Below are 22836 nucleotides of genomic sequence, written 5' to 3'. Positions count from 1 at the left end.
GGACTGCGACATTATGGTGGACACGTCGTACAATTTTGACACATTTTTGGGACCATTGCCATTTATACAGCGATCAGTGCTATAAAAATGCATTGATTACTGTAAAAATGTCACTGACAGGGAAGGGGTTAACACCAGGGGGTGATCAAGAGGTTAATGTGTTCCCTAGCTTGTGTTCTAACTGAAGGGGGGAGTGGACTGTGTAGGGGAAGAGAGAGATCGCTGTTCATACTCTGTATGAACAGATGATCTGTCGCTTCTCCCCTCCGAGAACCAGAAACTGTATTTACACACAGAGATCCCAGCTCCGTGGGCGAGCAGGGCGCGCGTGGCCATAGTGGCAACAGGGAGAAGCGACATTGCATAACGTTGTTTTGCCCAGCTGCAGTGGCTGGTCGGCAAATGGTTAAAGGGACAGTGTAAAAAAATTCAATAAAAATTAAATCGCCCATCCATCCGTGCTCACGGCAGAAGCGAATGCATACATAAGTCGCAAATGTAAACTGTGTTCAAACCACACATGTGAGATATCGCCTCAATTGTCAGAGCACAAGCAATATTTCCAGTGCAAGACCTCCTCTGTAGCTCTAAACAGGCACCCTATAGACCTTTTTAAGTACCGTAGTTTGTCACTATTCCACGAGTGTGCGCAATTTTAAAGCCTAACATAGAGTGGGGGGGGGGGGGGGGGGCTGTGTAATATGCAGGGGCTGTGTAATGTAAAGGGATCCAGCGGTACGTGGGCCATGTAATGTAAAGTGGTTCAGTGGTATGGGGCTGTGTAATATTTAGGGGTCCAGAGGTATGGGGCTGTGTAATATTTAGGGGTCCAGAGGTATGGGGGCTGTGTAATATTTAGGGGTCCACAGGTACAGGGGCTGTGTAATGTTTGGGGGTACGGGGGCTGTGTAATGTTTGGGGGTCCAGAGGTACAGGGGCTGTGTAATGTTTAGGGGTCCAGAGGTATGGGGGCTGTGTAATATTTAGGGGTCCACAGGTACAGGTGCTGTGTAATCTTTGGGGGTACTGGGGCTGTGAAATGTTTGGGGGTCCAGAGGTACAGAGGTATGGGGGCTGTGTAATATTTAGGAGTCCACAGGTACAGGGGCTGTGTAATCTTTGGGGGTACGGGGACAGTGTAATGTTTGGGGGTCCAGAGGTACAGGGGCTGTGTAATGTTTGGGGGTCCAGAGGTACGGGGGCTGTGTAAAGGGGTCCAGATTATTATCTTTATTAGCAGGTGAATGTGGCCCTCCATGCATTCACATACATTGAATCCGGCCCTTAAATGGAAAAAGGTTGCTGATCCCTGTCCTAGTTAATGACGTCACTGGGTGACACAGGTGGAGTAAAAAGGGTTGAAAAAAGGAGAGAGGGCAAGGTGAGTTTAAGGGGGTTTGGATATGTGAAAGGAGAAGCGGCACACACATGAACTCATCTCTCTGCTCTCATTGATCTTTCTTGTTTCCCATAAACACTGCAACAACCCTAATTGGCTCCATGTGCTGCTGCTTGCTCATACACTCCTGCCCTGCTGTACAGGTACTGCAAGGGTCTGATACCTGGTCAAACTGGGGTACTTACACTGAATATAAATATAAAAAAAAAAGAATTTATTAAAACAAAGGCAAAATAATTTTGTATTTTTTTTTCTATCCTCCTGGAAGTCCACTTTCATAAAGATCGTATTCCTTTTAACAGGTATATATAAAAAACATTCTACAAAACAGACTACTAATTCCTTTTAAGCTTTAGAATCGCTAGTAAAGATCTCGGCTCTGCTGAAAGCTTCCACCATTGATCAGGAAGAAAGGATGTACCAGATGGAGCCACACGGCTGTGTACATTAACCTTTTGGGAACAGTATTCTGCAATACGTTGGTTTTGAAACAAGCATATAGCGAACATTTGATTTTTGACAGTCCTCCAATTCAGGAAGCGGCAGAATGTTGCTAGACGTGCCGCTCATTAAAGGTCGTGTTATCTACAGCTTCTATCAACAGACTCTGCTAATAGTCCTATTTTCTGACTTTCGTTACCGCACCAACCTCTAATTAGATCTGCAATGTTATAAATGTGATTACTGGGTAGCATTAGGGTTTATTATATATCATTAAGCTATGTTGTTGCTCTGAGTTGATGTTTACAGCAAACGTTGGCTGTCAGTTTTTACAAAATAATTCTTCTTTGCAGCTGAATTACCTCCTCCATACACAGCCATTGCCAGCCCAGATGCCAATGGAGTTCCTGTAATAAATTGCCGTGTGTGCCAGTCTCTTATTAATCTGGATGGAAAGCTTCATCAGCATGTCGTGAAGTGCACAGTCTGCAATGAGGCTACGGTAAACAGAATATTTTATATAATGGTCTAATTCGAAGGATATGGGAATACCCCGGGGGAATTGCATTCTCTGCATCTGAAATTATTGATTGGGATATTTAATGTTGTTTTTAAATCTAGAACCCAGTAAGTGAGTATTCACAGCCATATTGGCTAAAACTTCTTCTCTTTTTAAAAATGCATTAAATCAAAATAATCCAAGAGAAAGAGTAAGGGCTCTCATATTGAAAGCTGCAGGTAGGCTAATGCCGCGTACACACGACCGGACTATCTGGCAGAAAAGGTCAGATGGAATCATTCCGTTGGATATTACGATCGTGTGTGGGCTTCATCTGACTTTTTTTCTTCAAAAATTCTGACGGAACTAGAAATAGAACATGTTTCAAATCTGACCGACGGAATCAATTTCTACCAGGAAAACGTCATCGCGTTCAAAACAACGGACTTTGGTGTGGGCAAGTCCATTCGGTCGGAACTACGTCGGGAAGACCGTCGGACCTTTTCTGCCCGAAAGTCTGGTCGTGTGTACACGGCATTAGATGCACTTTGTGTGTAAGGCTACCATTGCTGTAGGTGTGTAGCGGTGGTTTTACACACTTGTGGACTGCAATACATATATATATACATTACGGTTTGCAAGTGGTCTACCAGAGTTATGGCTGAAGCCATCAGCCATAACCCTGGTATTTTTGTTCAACCGGTGGCTGGCTTTCTCTTGAGTCCTGCATATGCATTCTTTTGCCACGATTTTACTGCATTTGATGTGCGGTTTTTAAAGGACCTGCAGCTCAAAAACCACACCAAAAATGCATTGCGGCGGCATTTTTACCATGGTTTTCCATTTGTTTTCCATCCAGTTTTCCATTGCATTCATTGGGAATGTGCATTTTTTGGTGCACTACTTCTTTTTTTTTTTCCTTTTTTTTTTTTTTTTTTTTTTAGCTCCCCAAACATGCTCCAAAGCTGCTGCAAGCAGGATTTTTTTCACTGCAACAGAAGTGCACCAACACATTCATTGATTTTAAAGGGAAGCATTTTTCTGGAGCTTTTTGGGCTCTTTTTTTAAGTCAAAAGTGCTTAAAAAAAACTTCTTAATGTGAAAGGCCCCTCAGGATGACTTCTCTATCTATGGAGCGGTATCTATCTTCAGAGGGTAGTGTTAGATGGATTTCCATTTAAATGGTCTTCGGTGACTAACAAATTAAAGGCTAATACCAGCTAATGTTTTTTTTAAGCAGTTACAGAAACTATTTTTTCACATTAATTAAAAGCTGACCATTGACTGTCGGCTGTTTCTAGCTTGGTTTGGTTTGGAAGTTGAAAAATAAAACCAGGACCAACACATAAAATAATCACAAGAGAATCCGATAGGCTAGTTGTACCCAAGTTGATCATTCAACCTGTTTATTAACGGTTCAAACTGACTGAGATTCAAACCATGTATGGCCGGCCTTAGATAGTACAGTTCTGTTACATGGCTATATGTCCAAGCCATATGTACATTAAACATTCCCAAAACTATAGCAATGAGTATATAGGAAACAAACCCATATTTGACACCCTTCACCCAGCATTATCCCTTAAAACCTATCCATGGTCAGGCCTATGGGCATTAGCCTGGTATTTTTCACAATTTAGCCACTTGACCTTTGGAAGATTTACCTCCCTTCGTGACCAGGCCATTTTTTTTGCGATATGGCACTGTAAAATGTATACAATTTTTCCCACAAATAGAGCTTTCTTTTGGTGGTATTTGATCACCACTGGGTTTTTATTTTTTGCGCTAAAAACAAAAAAAGACCGTCAAAAAAATAAAATAAAAAATAAATTATATATATATATATATATATATATATATATATATATATATATATATATATATATATATATATATATATATATATATATATATATATATATATATATATATATATATATATATTATAATATTTCTGCTATAAAGGACATCCAATAAAAAAATAGTAAAACATTGAATTTCTTAATAAATTTAGGCCAATATGTTTTTTGCTACATATTTTTAGTAAAAAAATAATCTGCTATTGGGCGGTCCTTAACTGGTTAATAAAATAATTTTTAAGCTTGTTTATGATACTGTGAGAACCAGTAATTTTTTTAATAAAAACAAAAATGGCTTGATAAGGTTTAATTTATTGGTTTGAATTATTATTGTATATTTTTTTTTAAAAGGGGTTGATTCTCTATACTATTACCCGAATACAATATTTTTGGGCTAAATGAATATATTTATGTTTAAATTACTACAACTCGTGTTTGGCTTTCCTAACCAATTCTAGGGCTAAAACACTCTTAGCCCTTGTACACAGTCGGAGATTCCGTTGGAATGTGTCCGATCGGATCGTTTTGTCGGATATTCCGACTCTGTGTGACCTGCATCGGACTGTTTGCGTCAGAATATCCTTAGGACCAAATTTTCCAACTTGCCGGAAATATTTTCCCACAAAATGCTCCGATCGGACATACTCCGATCATGTGTAGAGAATTCCGATCGGACAAAGTGCCATGCATGCTCAGATCAAATTCCTACACCAAAGCTATTGGCTACTAGAGTGAACGTAGTCCCGTCTGTTCCAATCAATAGGGGATCGGCTTATAGATGCCCTGCTGATTGGAGCAGAGCGGGGCAGATGACACATCCATGTCTGCTCAGTTTCTGTTGAGCAGACACAAACGGAGCTCTATGGGCAGCCAGGAGTAAATGAACTCTGCTGTCTGTTTACAGCCGACTTCCCTCTGATCCGATCTGTCTAAACCAGGGGTAGGCAACCTTAGAGAGATGGAGATCTACTTGAACAACACTGATGAAGTCAAAGATCACCAGTGACAGTGTCCTGTTAGAGCCGGTTCGCACCAGGACACGATGTCAGAAAGGCATGTTCCATGTGTATTTTCGGCACCATATTCAAAATGCACTGCTTTTGTGATCTACTGCGGGCGATGATGCATTGTTAAAGCCAAATGTAGATCACAAACATAGTGGACATAAAAAAAAAAGTATTACGAGAGAGTGCAGGGTTCAGGAGTGCATCGCGCTCAGAATGCAGGGTTCAGGAGTGCATTGCGCTCAGAATGCAGGGTTCAGGAGTGCATCGCGCTCAGAATGCAGGGTTCAGGAGTGCATTGCACTCAGAATGCAGGGTTCAGGAGTGCTCAGAATGCAGTGATGGGGGGGGGGGGGGGTGTTTTGAAAGGTGGTAGAGGACACTACTATGGGGGTGGCCTTGCTAATAGGACACACGCACCACCATCACCTGTGGGTTAACTAGAAAAGTTAATTTGGCCAGCCCCTCCATCCGAGCTGTGCTGCCTCTCGTTCTCAGCTGTTCACTGATGACAGTGGCAGAGGAGGTTGGAGGGGTGGGAGAGAGAAGACGTGGCAGGGAGGCTGGGAGCGGAGAGAGGACAGGCATCTAGCAGTAGAATGTGGAGGTCGGTGGCTTAGACCTGTTCCTGGTCTACCAGTCACCTACCCTCGGTCGACAGGTAGCCCGCGTTCAACGGGTTGCTGACCCCCTGGCCTAAACAGAAGAGAACAAATCCCCTTACATTTTTTTTAAACGGATCAGACTCGAAGGTAGGCGGGTATAAAGGAACACAAGTCCGTTTTTACATGGGCCTTTCCGATCAGGTCTGCCTGAAAAACTGACAGGCTGACCTGATCCATTTACCCGTGTGAAAGGGGCCTTCTATATTATCAATTCAGTAAACATTCAGACAGTGCAAACCATTTTTACTGAAGTGTGAATTTTTGAAAATCTCAAAGTGCAGCCTAGAAATTAGATAGGATTTCTCTGACTTGCTGTAGTATTGAACAGTGTTAGCCATCAATCAGTGCAGAAAGTTTGGAGTTTAGGCAATGCCCATTGTTGGCTAGCGCATTAACAATGCAAGCTTTTGGGATGACTCGAATCCCTTCTTCAGGGTTGAAGAAGCGATCTGCATCATTTTGAAAGATTACATCTAAGATGCAGAATAGACGGCTCTAATTTCTTTTATTTAGCCCACAAGAAACTGAAAGCTGCTTGATTCTCCAATCCATCCTAACTGTGTGAATAGAGGACTCTCCATTGTATTTAGGCGGCTTCCAGCACAGTTTGGCTTATAATTTTAAAATGGCACAGTCAATATTAAAAGTATAACTTTTTTTTTTTTTAGCTTTGGATAGAGTGACGAGGGATTAAAACACCTGTCAGGTTTTTATTTCTGTCTGTACCCCTGTTAGAAAGATTGACCCTCTGTTTGACATGTTTACCATTATCATGGAAGTGAAAGAAAATTCTAAATTTTGGATTGACACCAGAAGAGTAATATAGTAATTTTCCAATGGGGACACTAGTTCTGGTGACACCCCAGGATTCCCTCACTTAGAATACATTTCCTCTCATAGGAAGTGAAGGAAAATCTACCCAAAGACAAACTAAACTCCCACTACATTGGGGGAAAAAAAAACAGAAATCACTGCGCCAAACTCAATTTGATACCATATACATCGAGTTAAATATGTATTGAACACGTCACCATTTTTTTTGTTAAATCTATTGACATGAAATTTTCACAACGTCGGTAACAACCCATGCAATCCATACATACAAAGAAACCAAAACAAGTTCAGAAATTAAGTTATGCGTAACAAAATTGAATGACACAGGGAAAAAGTATTGAGAGCATGAAGAAAGGGAGGTGCAAAAAGTAATGGAAAGCCAAGACACCAGCTGAAATCCATCAGTAATTGGAAAGCAATCCTGCCCCTTGTCAGTGCAAATTAGTATCAGCTGGTTCAGTCTCAACTGATGGCCTATAAAAAGGTGTCTCATTACCAAGATGTCACACAAGAAACATCTCATGATGGGTAAATGCAAAGAACTCTCTCATGACCTTCGTAACCTTATTTGTTACAAAACATACTGATGGCATTGGTTACAGAAGGATTTGTAAACTTCTGAATATTCCAGTGAGCACTGTTGGGGCCATAATCCGGAAGTTGAAAGAACATGATTTTTTCCATATACCAACCATGACCAGTTGCTCCACGCAAGATTTCTGACAGAGGAGTGAAAAGAATTATCAGAAGCACTGTCCAAGAGCCAAGGACCACTTGTGAAACGCTTCAGAAAGACCTGGAATTAGCAGATACAATTGTTTCAAAGAAAAAATTTAGTAATGCACTCAACCGCCATGGCCTGTATGCACAAGCTAGGAATACTCCATTGTTAAAGAAAAAGCATGTTGAAGCTCGTTTTAAAGTTTGCTGCAAAACATTTCAGATGCCTGCGAAATACTGGGAGAATATAGTCTGGTCAGATGAGACCAAAATTTAACTCTTTGGATGAAATGATAGACACCATGTTTGGAGGTCAAATGGCACTGCACACATCACCCCAAAACACCCACATACCAAAAGTGAAGTTTGGAGGTGGGAACATCATGGTGTGGGGCTGTTTTTTGCGGCATAGGGTACTGGCAAACTTCATGTCATTGGAAAAATGGATCAAGACATTCTTGATAAAAATCTGCTGCCATCTACCCAGGATGATGAAGATGAGATGAGGGCGGACATTTCAGCAAGGCAATGATCCCAAACACAAAGCCAAGGAAACTCTTAAATGGTTTTAAAGAAAGAAAATAGCCTGACTTGAATCCAATAGAATATCTATAGAAAGAACTAAATATCAGTGTTCATATAAGAGGCCCATGGATCCTTCAAGATTTGAAAACTGTGTTGAAGAATGGGCCAAAATCGCACCTGAGCAATGCATGCAACTAGTTGCTCCATACATCTTGAAGCTGTCATTACCAACAAAGGATTTTGTACAAAGTATTAAATACATTTCAGTTAGCGTGTTCAATACTTTTTCCCCGTGTCATTCCATTTTATTACACATAGCTTCATTTCTGAACCTATTTTTTTTGGTTCCTTTGTATGTATGGATTGCATGTGTTACCGACATGTGGTGAAACTTCATTGTCAATAGCGCCCTTTAGAAACATATTTACCTAGAAATATGGTGACATGTTCAATACTTATTTTACCTGCTGTATACAAAATAAATAGGTAAACAAACACACAATTCTTAATTCATAAAGGTGAATAAAAATATACATGCAAACACCTAATGTAATATACTCTGTAATAAATAATTAGCAAATCATAAAAAGTCCAACAATATGTGCCAACTTCGATGATACAAGTACATTGAACATGCATGCTTCAATATAGATGCATGTGCAAAAAAAAAAGTGTTCTCCGCCACTGTTCTACCACCTGTTCAAGCTGTCTCTTCACAAATAGACTCTTACAATGATAAGGTCAGACATTGCTTTCCCAGAACACTGGGCTATAACACTGCAGCAATCTTCCAAGGACTCGGAGGAACAGGTCTCTCTCCATTCCACAATATTGGCCTCATTCAGCAAGGGATATAAGAAATAAAGACACTTTTGGTGTAATATGACAAACCCTTTAAAAGTTTATTTACCAAAAGAGATTACCCAGAGTGCAATCTAAACCAGTGCACTAGATAAAAGTGCATGTTTAAAATCCAATATAATAGCCTCCTTTTAAGCATGGACATCCATGAAAAAAAAATCTATTTGAAAAAATATGTAAGACCCCGTTCACACTGGGCGTCAGCGGTAAATCGGCACTATTTTGGCGTTGCTGTACCATAGTTTTAGCGGAGCCATTTGGCCACTAGCGGGGCGGTTTTAACCACCTGCTAGCAGCCGAAAAAAGGGGTTAAATCCGTGATATAGCAGCACTGCCTCATTGTTTTCAATGGGAGAGGGTGGTAGCGGTGTATTCATCGTTCCTACAGCGCTGCAAAGAAGCTGCTGGCAGGATTTTGTGACGCCCTGCCAGTGCAGCGCCCCAGTGTGAAAGCACTCGGGCTTTCACACTGGGTTTGCAGCTGAGGCTTTTTTCAGGCACTATGCAGGGGTGAAAAAAGGCCTCCGGTGTGAAAGGGGTCAAAATGTGTGTGTCGTCAAGCAGGGGATAAAATCCAACACATCCCTTCGTTAAAGAGCCACATCGTAAACCAGTGGTGGCTGGTGAAGTTTTTAGGATGGGGGGGCACCAGACCCCGCCCTTCCTTTTTGAACCCTCCCGCTTGGTGAAAATGGGTGTGGTTTCAGCAAAATAGTGGGCGTTGCTTTAAGGTGGTGTGGTTAGCGTCTGAGATGAACAAGGGAGAGGGAGGGAGGAAGAGACGGCAGGCCCAGATCCTACACAACAATAGAAATATGTGTATTCTAGAAAGTTTAACAATCAACAGATAAAGATACTGCAAACACCTGGTGTTAGCACTTCAATCATCCCGGCAACATGGTTGTTATGGTGTTAGGGTGATTGAAACGCAATATTTCTATTATTGCATTGTAATATAAAATGAAATCATTCAACTCGCCATGATGCAGAATCAGTGGGAGCCCTGAGTGTGTCACCTGCCAGGTCGCCTGCTACCAGATGCCATCCTGTGTCCCCATCAGCCGGGTCCCTCCTTACATCTCTGTCCCCGTCAGCGGGTCCCTCCTTACATCTGTGTCCCTGTCAGCGGGGTCTGTCCTTACATCCGTGTCCCCAGTGGAACAGCAGGGTCCTCTTTTCATCTGTGTCCCAAGCAGCACAGCACTCCTTTATGCCGCGTCTGTGCTATTTCCTGGCTTTCTCCATATGTTCAGTGCAAAGGGGAGGGGCCTCCCCTTTCCACTGAACACAAGGGGATTAGTCCTTATGGTGGCCATCTTTTTGTAGCCCGCTGGAAGTAACTTTGTTCTCACACTGAGAACAAAGCACCTGACCGGTCGGATGCTGCTCCGCGCAATCCAACAATCCAACAATGCCACAGCTGTGGCATATATCAATCACCAAGGGGTCACCAAGAGTCTCTCAGCTCAAAGAGAGGTGAACCAGATTCTAACTTGGGCAGAAGAGAATGTCCCATGCCTATCAGCAGTTTTCATTCCGGGAGTAGAGAATTGGCAGGCGGACTATCTAAGTCGCCGGCAGTTATTCCTGGGAGAATGATCTCTTGACCCTAATGTGTTTCGGGCTGTTTGCCAAAGATAGGGGACTCCGGACGTAGACCTTCTAGTGTCCAGATTCAACATGAAGCTAGTCAACTTTGCGTCCAGGACAGGGGACCCACTCGCATACGGAACAGATGCGTTGGTGACCCCGTGGGATCAGTTTTTATTTTGTATTTTTTTTTTTTATATATATTTTTCCCCGATTCAGTTGCTACGTCAAGTTCTTTGCAGGATCAAGCTGGAAAGAAAGTCGGTAATACTGGTAGCACCAGCATGGCCCAGAAGGTCATGGTATGCAGAGATCGTAAAGATGGCAGTGGAGGGTCCAGGGCTCTTCCCACTAAGGCCAGACCTGCTATCTCAGGGGCCAATATTCCATCCTACTTTACAAACGCTAAATTTAACGGCTTGGCTATTGAGACCCACATTCTGAATAAACGTAAGCTTTCCAGGTCAGTTATCTCTACTTTGATTAATGCTAGGAAGCCAGCTTCTAGAGCTATATATTATAGAGCCTGGAAAGCTTATGTTTCCTGGTGTGAATCCAAGGGTTGGTACCCTTGGAGATATATCATAGGCAGAATTCTTACCTTTCTACAATTAAGCGTAGAGATGAAGTTGGCCCTAAGTACTATTAAGGGCCAAGTCTCAGCCTTATCAATTTTTATTTCAAAGACTGCTTGCTATGCATTCTTTAGTCCAGGGTTTCATGCAAGGAGTGCTGCGGATTAATCCGCCAGTTAAATCCCTCTTAAGCCCTTGGGATTTAAATTTAGTTTTGTCAGTGTTACAAAAACAGCCATTCGCACCATTACAGCATGTTCCCTTAGTCCTTCTGACTAGGAAGCTGATATTTTTTTTTGCTATATCCTCAGCAAGGAGGGTTTCAGAATTAGCTGCTCTTTCTTGTAAGGAGCCATATTTGATTATTCATGAGGACAGAGTGGTGTTACGCCCTCGTCCAGGTTTTTTGCCAAAAGTGGTTTCAGGCTTTCATCTGCATGAAGCTATTGTCCTGTCGGGGTTTTTCCCAAGACCTTGTTCCAGGGAAGAAAGGTCACTATATTGTCTTGATGTAGCGAGAGCAGTGAAAATTTATTTAAAGAAAACTGCTCAGATTCGTAAGACTGATGTCTTATTTATTCTGCCAGAGGGTCCTAAGAAGGGACAGGCAGCGTCGAAATCCACTGCCTCAAAGTGGATTCGGCAAGTTATAATTCAAACTTATGATTTAAAGGAAAAGATTCCCCCTTTTTGAAGTTAAGGCGCATTCTACCAGAGCGGTTGGTGCTTCTTGGGCAGTGCGTCACCAGGCCTCCAGGTCTCAGATCTGCAAGACCGAGACTTGGTCTTCAGTACATACATTTGCAAAATGTTATCAAGTGGATGTAAGATGGAATGAGGATATCGCTTTTGGGATCAGTGTGCTGCAGGCAGCAGTATAAGTCCTCAGGTCTGGGGGTTACCCTACGGGTTGTGTCTCCCTCCCCTCAAGTAGCATTGCTATGGGACATCCCACCAAGTAATTACTTGAGACTCTGTGTCCTATGATGTACGATAAAGAAAATAGGATTTTTAAAACAGCTTACCTGTAAAATCCTTTTCTTGGAGTACATCTTAGGACACAGAGCTCCCACCCCTCTGTTTTATGGGGTGAGAGTATATTGCTTATATTGCTTGGCTACAAAAACTGAGTGCCCCTGGAAGGAGGAGGGGGCAACACCTAAAGGTAGGCCCATAACCCACCAAGTAATTACTTGAGACTCGGTGTCCTATGATGTACTCCACCAATTAGCACCTCACTCTTGCCAAGTGCCCTCAGAGCAAACAGCTTGCAATGGGGGCACCCAAGCAGGCTCATCATGAGCTGCAGCTCTGCGTGTCCATTCGCACACAGTCTCTCTCCTCATTGGCTCAATGGCTGCAATTGACAGGAGCAGGAGCCAATGGCTCAGCCAATGAGGAGGGAGAGTCTCGGAGAGCTGAGGCTCTCATGCACATTGCTGTAGGAAGATTGGGCTCAGGTAAGTATTCGGGGGGGGGGGGGGGGGCTGCTGCTAAGGTAAAATAAACCTTGAGCCTTTACAACAACTTTAATTGAACAAGCTGATTGGTTGCCATGCAGAGCTGCACTCGATTTTGCAATCTCTCTGGTTTTAGTAAATCCCCCCCCCCCCCCCCCCAATGTCGTCTCCCTCCTGTAGCTCTCTGGACTCAATGAATTTCATCAAAATGCATTCTGAGCTGATTGTGAGCTTATGGCAAGCACAAATACCATTACCTTGCATCATTGCAAGAGCTCACAGGCATCATGGAATGGTTGGAGGTGAAGCCCCAGAGGAGTTGAACATGTCACTGCTGGATAACCTCCCCCCAGAGACCAGCACTACAAGACCCAGTGGAATGAATGGAAAGGTAAAGTACCCACTACTTTTACACTGGTTTTCAGGTATGAGAAGCTCAAAATAGTTTTGAAGAAGGGGGTTAGAAACATTTCTTTCTTTCTTTCTTCCATTTTTTTTTTTTCTTTTTAATCTGGGTTTACCTTTGCTTCAAGTGCTTACTAAGCCTTGTACTTTGTTTAATTCATACAAAATGTGGTCTCCTTTCAGCCAATCAAGACCCCTCCATCAGGGAAGAAGTATGTCAGGTGTCCTTGCAACTGCCTCCTTATCTGCAAAGATACATCACGGCGAATAGGATGTCCGCGACCTAACTGGTACGTACTAGGCCTCAAAAAATAAAAAAAGAATATTTAATAAAGGGGTTGTAAAGGTTTGTTTTTTTATTTTCTAAATAGGTTCCTTTAAGCTAGTGCATTGTTGGTTCACTTACCTTTTCCTTCGATTTCCCTTCTAAATGTTTTTTTTGCTTTGTTTTCTTTGTCTGAATTTCTCACTTCCTGTTCCTCCTCAGTAAGCTGTTCTGGCTGACTAAACACCGCTCGGCTGATGGTGTGAAGTTAGTTTACTAAGGAGAAACGGGAAGTTAGAAATTCAGACAAAGAAAAAAACCTTTAGAAGGGAAATCGAAGGAACCTATTTGGAAACTAAAAAACAAAGCTTTACAACCCCTTTTAAGTATTAAAATGTTTTATTTACAGATTATACCTCACTAAGTGCACAAATCTTTTAAAAATGAATCCATACATTTGCATATAGGCTGCTTGCAGTCTTTGGGACAGAACTATTCTGACAATGAATAGTGGTTAACTTGCTGTGTACAGCCTGCTGAGACTATTGGATTTTCTTCATGATAAAATTGAGAGAAAACCTCTTCAGATATTGTGCTGCCTAGTTTCATTATAGGAATGTATGTGGCAGATGCAGTCTGTGGAGGGTTAGCCTGATTTTCTGCCATCTGTGATCTGCATTTCCTATCATACCTGTCTAGAAATTCCATTGAAATAGAAAATGTTAGTTGATCCCAAAGCAATATTCCTACTGTGTGATGTCCTGGACTGATTCACATTCCAGCCTACTTTAACTCTCACAGACTTCCTACACTGAGATTTCCCCCTGCGTTTCTGCCTCTTTATATCTGCAGGGGACGCATATGAGTGTTTTATGTACCAAATGAAGCATTCGAAATATTATGTTTTGGGAAAGTCTGTAGGAAGTACCACCAGGGTACTCCCACTCTTAATTGAAATATTAAAGGGGTTGGAAAGGTAAATATTTTTTCACCTTAATGCATTCTATGCATTAAGGTGAAAAAACATCTGACAGTGCCTGCGCCCCCAGCCCCCCCATTTTACTTACCTCACCCCTCGAAAGTCCCGCGCTCATCCCCCGACGTCCTTTCCACCGTTCAGCCTGGCCGCTGATTGGCTGGAGTGGATGGATGGAAAGCAGCACAGCCATTGGCTCGCGCTGCTGTCAATCACATCCACTGACGCGGAGCGCCGGGGGGCTGTACACAGCGCACCCCTGAGCTTTGAACTGTACATGGTGTACTCCTAAACTCTGCACTCTGTACGTAATGCACTCCTGAACTCTGCCTTCTGTACGTAATGCATTTCTGAACGCTGTACTCTGTGCATAGTGCACCCTGAAACCCTGCACTCTGTACATAGCACACTCCTAAACCCTGTACTCTGTACATAGCACACTCCTAAACCCTGTACTCTGTACATAGCACACTCCTAAACCCTGTACATGGCACACCCCTGAACTCTGTACTCTGTGCATAGGGCACCTAAAATCCCCAGTGATCTGCTGGTGGCGTGCATTTGTGCCTGCTACCTGGAAGTGCGGGATCGTGTGTGTGTGTGTGTGTGTGTGTGTGTGTGTGTGTGTGTGTATATAATATATATATATACACGTGATCCTGCACACAGCGGCTGCCCTGTAGCAGTAAAACTTCTATAGGGTGATTATGTAGTGGTTATACTTATCTGCTCTGTATAGTAGTTTTGCAACAGAACAGCCCAGATCCTCCTCTTCTTGTGTGCTGTGGGGGCACCCAAGCCAAGCCATTGCTCAGTGGGTCCATTCAGACACAGAGACATAGCTTGGCCTTGCCCCCTCTCTCTCTCCTCATTGGCTCACTGACTTTGACTGAAAGCAGTGGGAGCCAATGTTGCCTGCTGCTGTGCCTTAGCCAATCAGGAGGGAGAGTCCCGGACAGCCAACAATGTAAGATTGAGATGGGGAGCCAACAATGTAAGATTGAGATGGGGCTCAGGTAAGTATTGGGGGGGGGGGACTGGGGTGGGGCTGCTCAACGCATAGAATGCATTACGATTAAAAAAAACCTTCTGCTATTACAACCACTTTAAGCTGGCCATCACGTGTGGTGATTTAGTAGAACATTTAAACTCTGTGTTCTATTTTTGCTGGAATTGAAGAGCAATCAAAGAGCTGGCCAGTTCAAGGGTGGCTACACATAAGCGCACATTCAAATCCATTCAAGGATGGTTGTCAATTACAAACCTACTACTGTGTAACAGCACACCTGTAAATACCTGAGCTCGTAGTGTGAATTCTTTAATTCGTTTTAGGCGCTTCAGCCTCAATGAGTGAGCTCATTGCATTACATAGTGCTGTCCTATTCAAAAATTCTTTACAGAGTGCATAGAATCATTGATGGCATTCTTTCCTTTTTTTCTCGAATACTTTTTTTTCAAGTTTTACAAAAAAACAACAAAAAGTGGATAAAAACAAAACATAATAAAACGTGAGCAGCCATACATTCCCACAATACAGTTTCAAGAAGTAGCATTCACATTGCTTGTAAACCTATATAAAAAAAAAATCAAGACATCTGTAATACATATCAAACATGAGTGTCAAGTAATTAACCAATGAATATACAATGTGCTACACCAACCCCTCTACACCCACAGGAGAGATGGGGGACACAAAAGTTTGTATTATCGCCTACTAATAAGATCGCAAGCAAGGGAATATGAGGGGTTGCCAATAAGTATTGAGCCTAATGCCGCGTACGCACAATCGGAATTCCGGCCAAAATGTGTCCGTGTGTATGCTCCATCGGAATTTAGCTGTCCGAATTTCCGCCAGCCAAAAATTGATAGCATGTTCTCAATTTTCCAGACGGAAAAACTTTCTATCGGTAATTCTGATCGTGTGTATGCAATTCCTACACGCCAAAAATCACGCATGCTCAGATTCAACTACGACACAGAAGCTATTGGCTACTGGCTATTGAACTTCCTTTTTCTAGTCATGTCGTACGTGTTGTACGTCACCGCGTTATAAATGATCGGAATTTGATGTGACCGTGTGTAGGCAAGACGGCTTGAGCCGAATTCCGTCGGAATTCTGACGGGAAAACCATCAGAGCTTTTTCTGACGAGAATTCCGATCGTGTGTACGCGGCATTACACAGAATTTTTTTTTTAGCTAGCAAGCTGTAACTGCCACTCTATTCGACATATTCCGCAGGAAGTCCATGCACTTGTGACATCTGTCCTGCAGCTTCTTATGGCCCTGCATATAAAATGCTTTAGACTGCTGGTGTAACCACTCATTTGCAGCATTAGTTGCCTCTACATCACTCCCAAATCATTGTTTTTTTAGCAGTTTTTTGCGATTGGGGAACAGATGATAGAAGGAACCAGGTCTGACGAATGGGGTGGATGGGGCATCACTTGAAAGCCTAAGGAGGTCAGTTTTGCCATTGTTTCACTTGCAGTGTGTGACGAGGCGTTGTCCTCTTTTAAAATTGACAACCCAACTTTTAACTGCTGCATATGAAGAGCCACTGCAACCCAAAGTGTTTGACATTTTATCATGGATCTGCTTCGCACCTTCCCCTTGGAGAAACAGGAACTTAATTCTATGCTCTTCCACATTGAATTTTTCTGGAGGTGCTGCCATGTTCGCTTTGGACCTGAAAAAGAAAGATCTGTTAAAATCATAGGTAGTTGATTTTTGCACCATTGAATATAGACAAATTGGCCAGTACACCTTGAAATTCACAGCTTCCTAGCCCAATTTTGTTTGGGTAAGGCTCAATACTTTTCATCACCTCGTAGTGCCACTGCCATGACCACTACAAGTATTGGGTACAGCGCACATAAAACATGCCTATACACTGTGTGCTCCGGCCATGCACATTAGTCAGTATTTCTTTCCAGTCGCATTCTTTCCTTAGTGAAGATTCTAATCTTTTAAAGTCACTACAAAATGCCTATAACCACAGATATTGTACTGTATATACTCGAGTATAAGCCGACCCAAATATAAGCCGAGGCACCTAATTTTACCACAACTGGGAAAACGTATTGACTCGAGTATAAGCCTAGGGTGTCCATCCGCATGCCTCGCTGTGCCCATGCCTCGCTGTGCCCATGCCTCGCTGTGCCCAATCTCCCTACCTGATCTCTGGCGCTGTGTCCATCTGCAGCCTTACAATCTCCTGGCGTTGTGACATGCATTCAGTCTAGTCGGCGGCCATGCAGTGTACCAAAGCGCCTCCTCCTTGTCCGCAACGGAACACTGACTCGGTTTCCCAGCAGTGAGTCGGTGTTCCGCCTATCACGAACGAGGATGAGGCGGGGCTTTGTTACACTGCACGGCCGTCGACTAAACTAACGCCATATCGCTGGAAGATCAGTCGCACGAGGCTGCAGATGGACACAGAGTATAAGCCAAGGGGGGCATTTTCAGCACAAAAATATTATGCTGAAAAACTCAACTTATACTTGAGTATAGGGATGAGCTTCGAGTTCGAGTCGAACTCATGTTCTACTCGAACATTGCCTGTTCGCCTGTTCAGCGAACAGTGAACAATTTGGGCTGTTCGCAGCAAATTCGAAAAGCCGGAACACCCTATACAAGTCTATGGGAGAAATCGAAAGTGCTCATTTTAAAGGGTAATATGCAGGTTACTGTCCTAAAAAGTGTTTGGGGACCCGGGTCCTGCCCCAGGGGACATGGATCAATGCAAAAAAAAGTTTTAATTTTAATTTCAGGAGCAGTGATTTTAATAATGATTAAAGTGAAACAATAAAAGTGTAATTCCTTTAAATTTCGTAGCTGGGGGGTATCTATAGTATGCCTGTGAAGGGGCGCATGTTTCCCGTGCTTAGAACTGTCCCTGCACAAAGTGTCATTTGTGCAGGAAAAAAAGTCTTTTAAAATCACTTGCGGCTAAATTGTCGGCTCCCCGTAATACAGAGAACACTCAGAGTGTTCTCTGTATTAGCCGACAATTCATTCATTCATTGATAAAAAATAAAAAATAAAAAGCGTGGGGGTTCCCCTAAATTCAATTACCAGGCCCTTCAGGTCTGACATGGATATTAAGGGGAACCCCGTGTCAAATTAAAAAAAAAATTGACGTGGGGGTCCCCCTAAAAATCCATACCAGACCCTTTATCCGAGCACGCAACCTGGCAGGCCGCAGGAAAAGAGGGGGGGACGAGAGAGTGGCCCCCCTCCCTCCTGAACTGTACCAGGCCACATACCCTTAACATTGGGAGGATGCTTTGGGGGTCTGTGACCCCTCAAAGCACCTTGTCCCCATGTTGATGAGGACAAGGGCCTCATCCTCACAACCCTGGCCGGTGGTTGTGAGGGTCTGCGGGCGGGGGGGCTTATCAGAATTTGGAAGCCCCCTTTAACAAGGGGACCCCCAGATCCCGGCCCCCCCTGTTTGAAATGGTAAGGGGGTACAAAAGTACCCCTACCATTTCACAAAGAAAGTGTCAAAATGGTTAAATAAGACAAACACACTTTTGAAAAATTCCTTTATTAAAAATAAAAAAAATAAAAAAAAGATTCCAGCGGTGCTAATCCACTCTTGCTATCCAGCGACGGATCTCCGGGGTCCAGCGATGGATGATCATATCCAGCGACGGGGGATCTCTCAGTCCAGCGCTGTCCATACATCCTTCTTCTGTCTCCACTGCGGAGATCCCAGCGCTGACGTTTCTTATATTAGGAGGGCGGGGCCACCCGTCACCTGACCCCGCCCCTCTGATGCTGGAGAGGGAAGCCAGGGGTTCCCCAGTGATGTGTGGGTGACCCCGCCCCCTCTGATGTAACGCAGGTTTCCGTTACATCAGAGGGGGCGGGGTCACCCATACATCACTGGGGAACCCCTGGCTCCCTTCACCAGCGTCAGAGGGGGCGGGGTCAGGTGACGAGTGGCCCCGCCCTCCTAATATAAGAAACGTCAGCGCTGGGATCTCCGCAGTGGAGACAGAAGAAGGATGTATGGACAGCGCTGGACTGAGAGATCCCCCGTCGCTGGATATGATCATCCATCGCTGGACCCCGGAGATCCGTCGCTGGATAGCAAGAGTGGATTAGCACCGCTGGAATCTTTTTTTTTTATTTTTTTTATTTTTAATAAAGGAATTTTTCAAAAGTGTGTTTGTCTTATTTAACCATTTTGCCACTTTCTTTGTGAAATGGTAGGGGTACTTTTGTACCCCCTTACCATTTCAAACGGGGGGGCGGGATCTGGGGGTCCCCTTGTTAAAGGGGGCTTCCAGATTCTGATAAGCCCCCCACCCGCAGACCCTCACAACCACCGGCCAGGGTTGTGAGGATGAGGCCCTTGTCCTCATCAACATGGGGACAAGGTGCTTTGAGGGGTCACAGACCCCCCAAAGCATCCTCCCAATGTTGAGGGTATGTGGCCTGGTACGGTTCAGGAGGGAGGGGGGGGCGCTCTCTCGCCCCCCCTCTTTTCCTGCGGCCTGCCAGGTTGCGTGCTCAGGTAAAGGGTCTGGTATGGATTTTTAGGGGGACCCCCACGTCAATTTTTTATTTTATGCGGGGTTCCCCTTAATATCCATATCAGACCTGAAGGGTCTAGTATGGATATTTAGGGGGACCCCCACGTCAATTTTTTTTTAAATTTGACACGGGGTTCCCCTTAATATCCATGTCAGACCTGAAGGGCCTGGTAATTGAATTTAGGGGAAGCCCCACGCTTCTTTTTTTATTTTTTTTATTTTTATCAATGAATGAATGAATTGTCGGCTAATACAGAGAACACTCATTGAATGTTCTCTGTATTACGGGGAGCCGACAATTTAGCCGCAAGTGATTTTAAAAGACTTTTTTTCCTGCCCAAATGACACTTTGTGCAGGGACAGTTCTAAGCAGCAGAAACATGCGCCCCTTCACAGGCATACTATAGATACCCCCCAGCTACGAAATTTAAAGGAATATTTCACTTTTATTGTTTCACTTTAATCATTATTAAAATCACTGCTCCTGAAAAAACGGCCGTTTTTAAAACTTTTTTTGCATTGATCCATGTCCCCTGGGGCAGGACCCAGGTCCCCAAACACTTTTTAGGACAGTAACTTGCATATTACCCTTTAAAATGAGCACTTTAGATTGTGAACGTTCGAGTCCCATAGACTTTAATAAGGTTCTAAAGTTCACACGAAGTTTAGGTCTGTTCGCAGGTTCTGGTGCGAACCGAACAGGGGGGTTGTTCGGCTCATCCCTACTTGAGTATATACGGCACTGATTCTCAACCAGGGTTCCGTGGAACCCTAGGGATCCTCCAGAGGTTGCTAGGGGTTCTTTGAGCATTGGACCATTTCTGCCTCTCAGATAAGTTCCTACCGATAACATTGATCTTTTTAGCTATCTGTAAGGATGGATTTCGTCCCAATGACCACAAGTGTAAGGACCATTCTTCCCACTGACCATCACACTAATGTATCATGAGTTGTAGATTTCTAATTTTTAGCAGGGGTTCCTCGAGACTGGAGAACGATCTCAAGGATTCCTCTGTGTTGAAAAGGTTGAGAAAGGCTGATATACGGTACACAGAAACCACTTAAAGTTTAGGTCCACAGAAAAAAACAGTGTGGAGATCAAGTTGTTCACTCCCCCCTTGTCCATTTACAAAAAGCCCTGTATTGTTTTCAATGAACAACAAGGTATTATGTGAATGGATTTTGAGATCCTCCATAGTAGGAGCACATACCTTATATAATAATGGATAGACTGAGGGCAGGTTTGCCTGGACGCCTTTGATGCCATTGTGCTATGTGTCCAGTGCATCCCTGTGCCATTGAGGAGTGGGCTCCCTCCAGACATACCTGCCCTCAATTTATCTATTACTATATATGTGCTCCTACTATGGAGGCTTTCAAAATGTATAGAGTTAGAACTGCAGATAATACTGGGGTGCCTCGACGTGGCCTCTGCAGCATTTGCGCGTATTTGCAAACTAAACCCCTGTTTTTAACATAAATTGTTAGACAGGACGATTTTAGTTTGTTTCAGGCTGGCTGGTAAGTGAACTGGGATTTTTTCTTTGTTTTTGTTTGAAATGTGTTGCCCTTCCATGTGCTGCTTGCAACAGGATCTTCCCTTGTCTATTCACAGCACACCTTTATATTAAGAGTATAAGGTTTTTTGGTGACTAGATAAAGTGAGAGGGAGGGGAGAGTTAACAACATGATCACTGCACTGTGGATAGAACTGTCAGTCACTGTGCTGAAAAAAGAGCGCTGTAATATCTAGCATGGATAAAACTGTCATTTGTAAAGTAACAGGCAGCGAATATGAATAATTAAGATAATTTACAGTGTGGTGTTGCAAACAATATTTTTTACCCTAGCTTTTGGGTTGAACTTGTAAGAGTCCCATGCAAACAGTGGAATTTAAACGACATGCCTTTATGAACCTGAGGCATATGGAACACAGAACCTCAGTTATGTAGGGCAACAGAATCACTACTCCACAATGTGGTCAGAACAAGCAGTTCAAAGATCTTGTGCTGTAATCGGCTTGGCTGTGGATGTCAATTCGAAGTAACTTGGGAAATCTTCTATTTGACCTGGGACATAACACGTAGGGTTCCATAATTCCTTCTGTCCAAATGTAAACAGTGACCTGTGCTTAAAAACCTACTGAAAAAAAAAAAAAATCAGATTCTTAGAATCTACAGCTCTTGGGTAATAATATTGGCTTATCTTTTATAGCAGACGTATCATTAATCTGGGCCCGGTGATGCTGATACCCGAAGAACAGCCAGCCCAGCCTGCCCTCCCGGTTCAGCCAGAAGGTACCCGAGTAGTTTGTGGCCACTGTGGAAACACTTTCCTAGTAAGTTTTTGGATTTACATTTTACCTAGATACAGGCAGTCCCCGAGTTACGAACAACTTCTACTTAGGAACGGAGGTGGCTGGTCCCGGATACATCCCACACTGCAGTACTGCATGACCACAAGAGCCCCAAATAACATGACTACATGTACAGAAGCTCCCGGAACATTCCACATCACTGCACAGGCTGGAGTTATACTTAGAAATGTACTGTTCCGACTTACAAACATATTCACCATAAAAACAAACCTACAGTCCCTAACTTGTTCGTAACCCGGGGGACCGCCTGTATGTACTAGCCTGGACATGAGAAGATTATCTTTAAAAAAAGTCATGTTTTCTGCTAAGAGAACAGTATTTTATATACTCATTATCTGTATATCAATATTGTAAATGGTTTATAGTAATGTGGTTTGTTACATTTCTTGAGAAACTAGTTCAGGTTTAGACAATGAAGCCCCCTACACACAGGCTGAATCCAGGCATCATCAGCCAGTTCAATAGAAACTTGACGATTTTGGCCCGTGTGTACTGCAGCCGGTCCAACTGTTGAAGAGGCATGACCAAAAAAAGGTCTGCCGATCGGCTCCTGATCAGCACTCTCTCAGCCAATGGCCAAGAGTACTGACTGCAGTGTTCTGGGGGGCATCCCCCTGCCAGAACACAATAGAACAGCGGAGGAGATTGCTGTACTAACATCACTGTCAGGAAAGGTTCCACACACTGATGATACTGTCTGACATTTGGTGTGCAGTGCTGTGGTCCACCAGCAGGTGTCTCCTGGCAGTCTGGAACTGCCAGGGGAGCCTTCCCCGGTTGATGGTATTATGTGATCGTTGGGCCGACGTCCACCAGCGGGTGGTTCCTGGCAGTGTG

The 22836-nt window shown here is 43.5% G+C and overlaps 1 protein-coding gene across 1 annotated transcript in view; it reads left to right on the top strand.

Annotated features, from left to right (window-relative positions):
• The window catches only part of PIP4P2 (phosphatidylinositol-4,5-bisphosphate 4-phosphatase 2), a 107705-nt gene that overhangs the window by 59455 nt on the left and 25414 nt on the right, over positions 1 to 22836 (top strand). The window contains exons 2-4 of the mRNA XM_077493007.1: positions 2194 to 2342; positions 13021 to 13127; positions 21837 to 21960. Of these exons, the coding sequence (XP_077349133.1) occupies positions 2194 to 2342; positions 13021 to 13127; positions 21837 to 21960 (380 nt within the window). The remainder of the gene's footprint in view (positions 1 to 2193; positions 2343 to 13020; positions 13128 to 21836; positions 21961 to 22836) is intronic.

The sequence above is a fragment of the Lithobates pipiens genome, unplaced genomic scaffold (genome assembly GCF_037356315.1).
Source record: "Lithobates pipiens isolate NorthernLeopardFrog02 unplaced genomic scaffold, aLitPip1_a1.2 Scaffold_19, whole genome shotgun sequence".
NCBI classification, from domain to species: Eukaryota; Metazoa; Chordata; class Amphibia; order Anura; family Ranidae; genus Lithobates; species Lithobates pipiens.
Note: the sequence above shows the minus strand (reverse complement) of the source record. Positions and strands in the feature narration are given on the sequence as shown.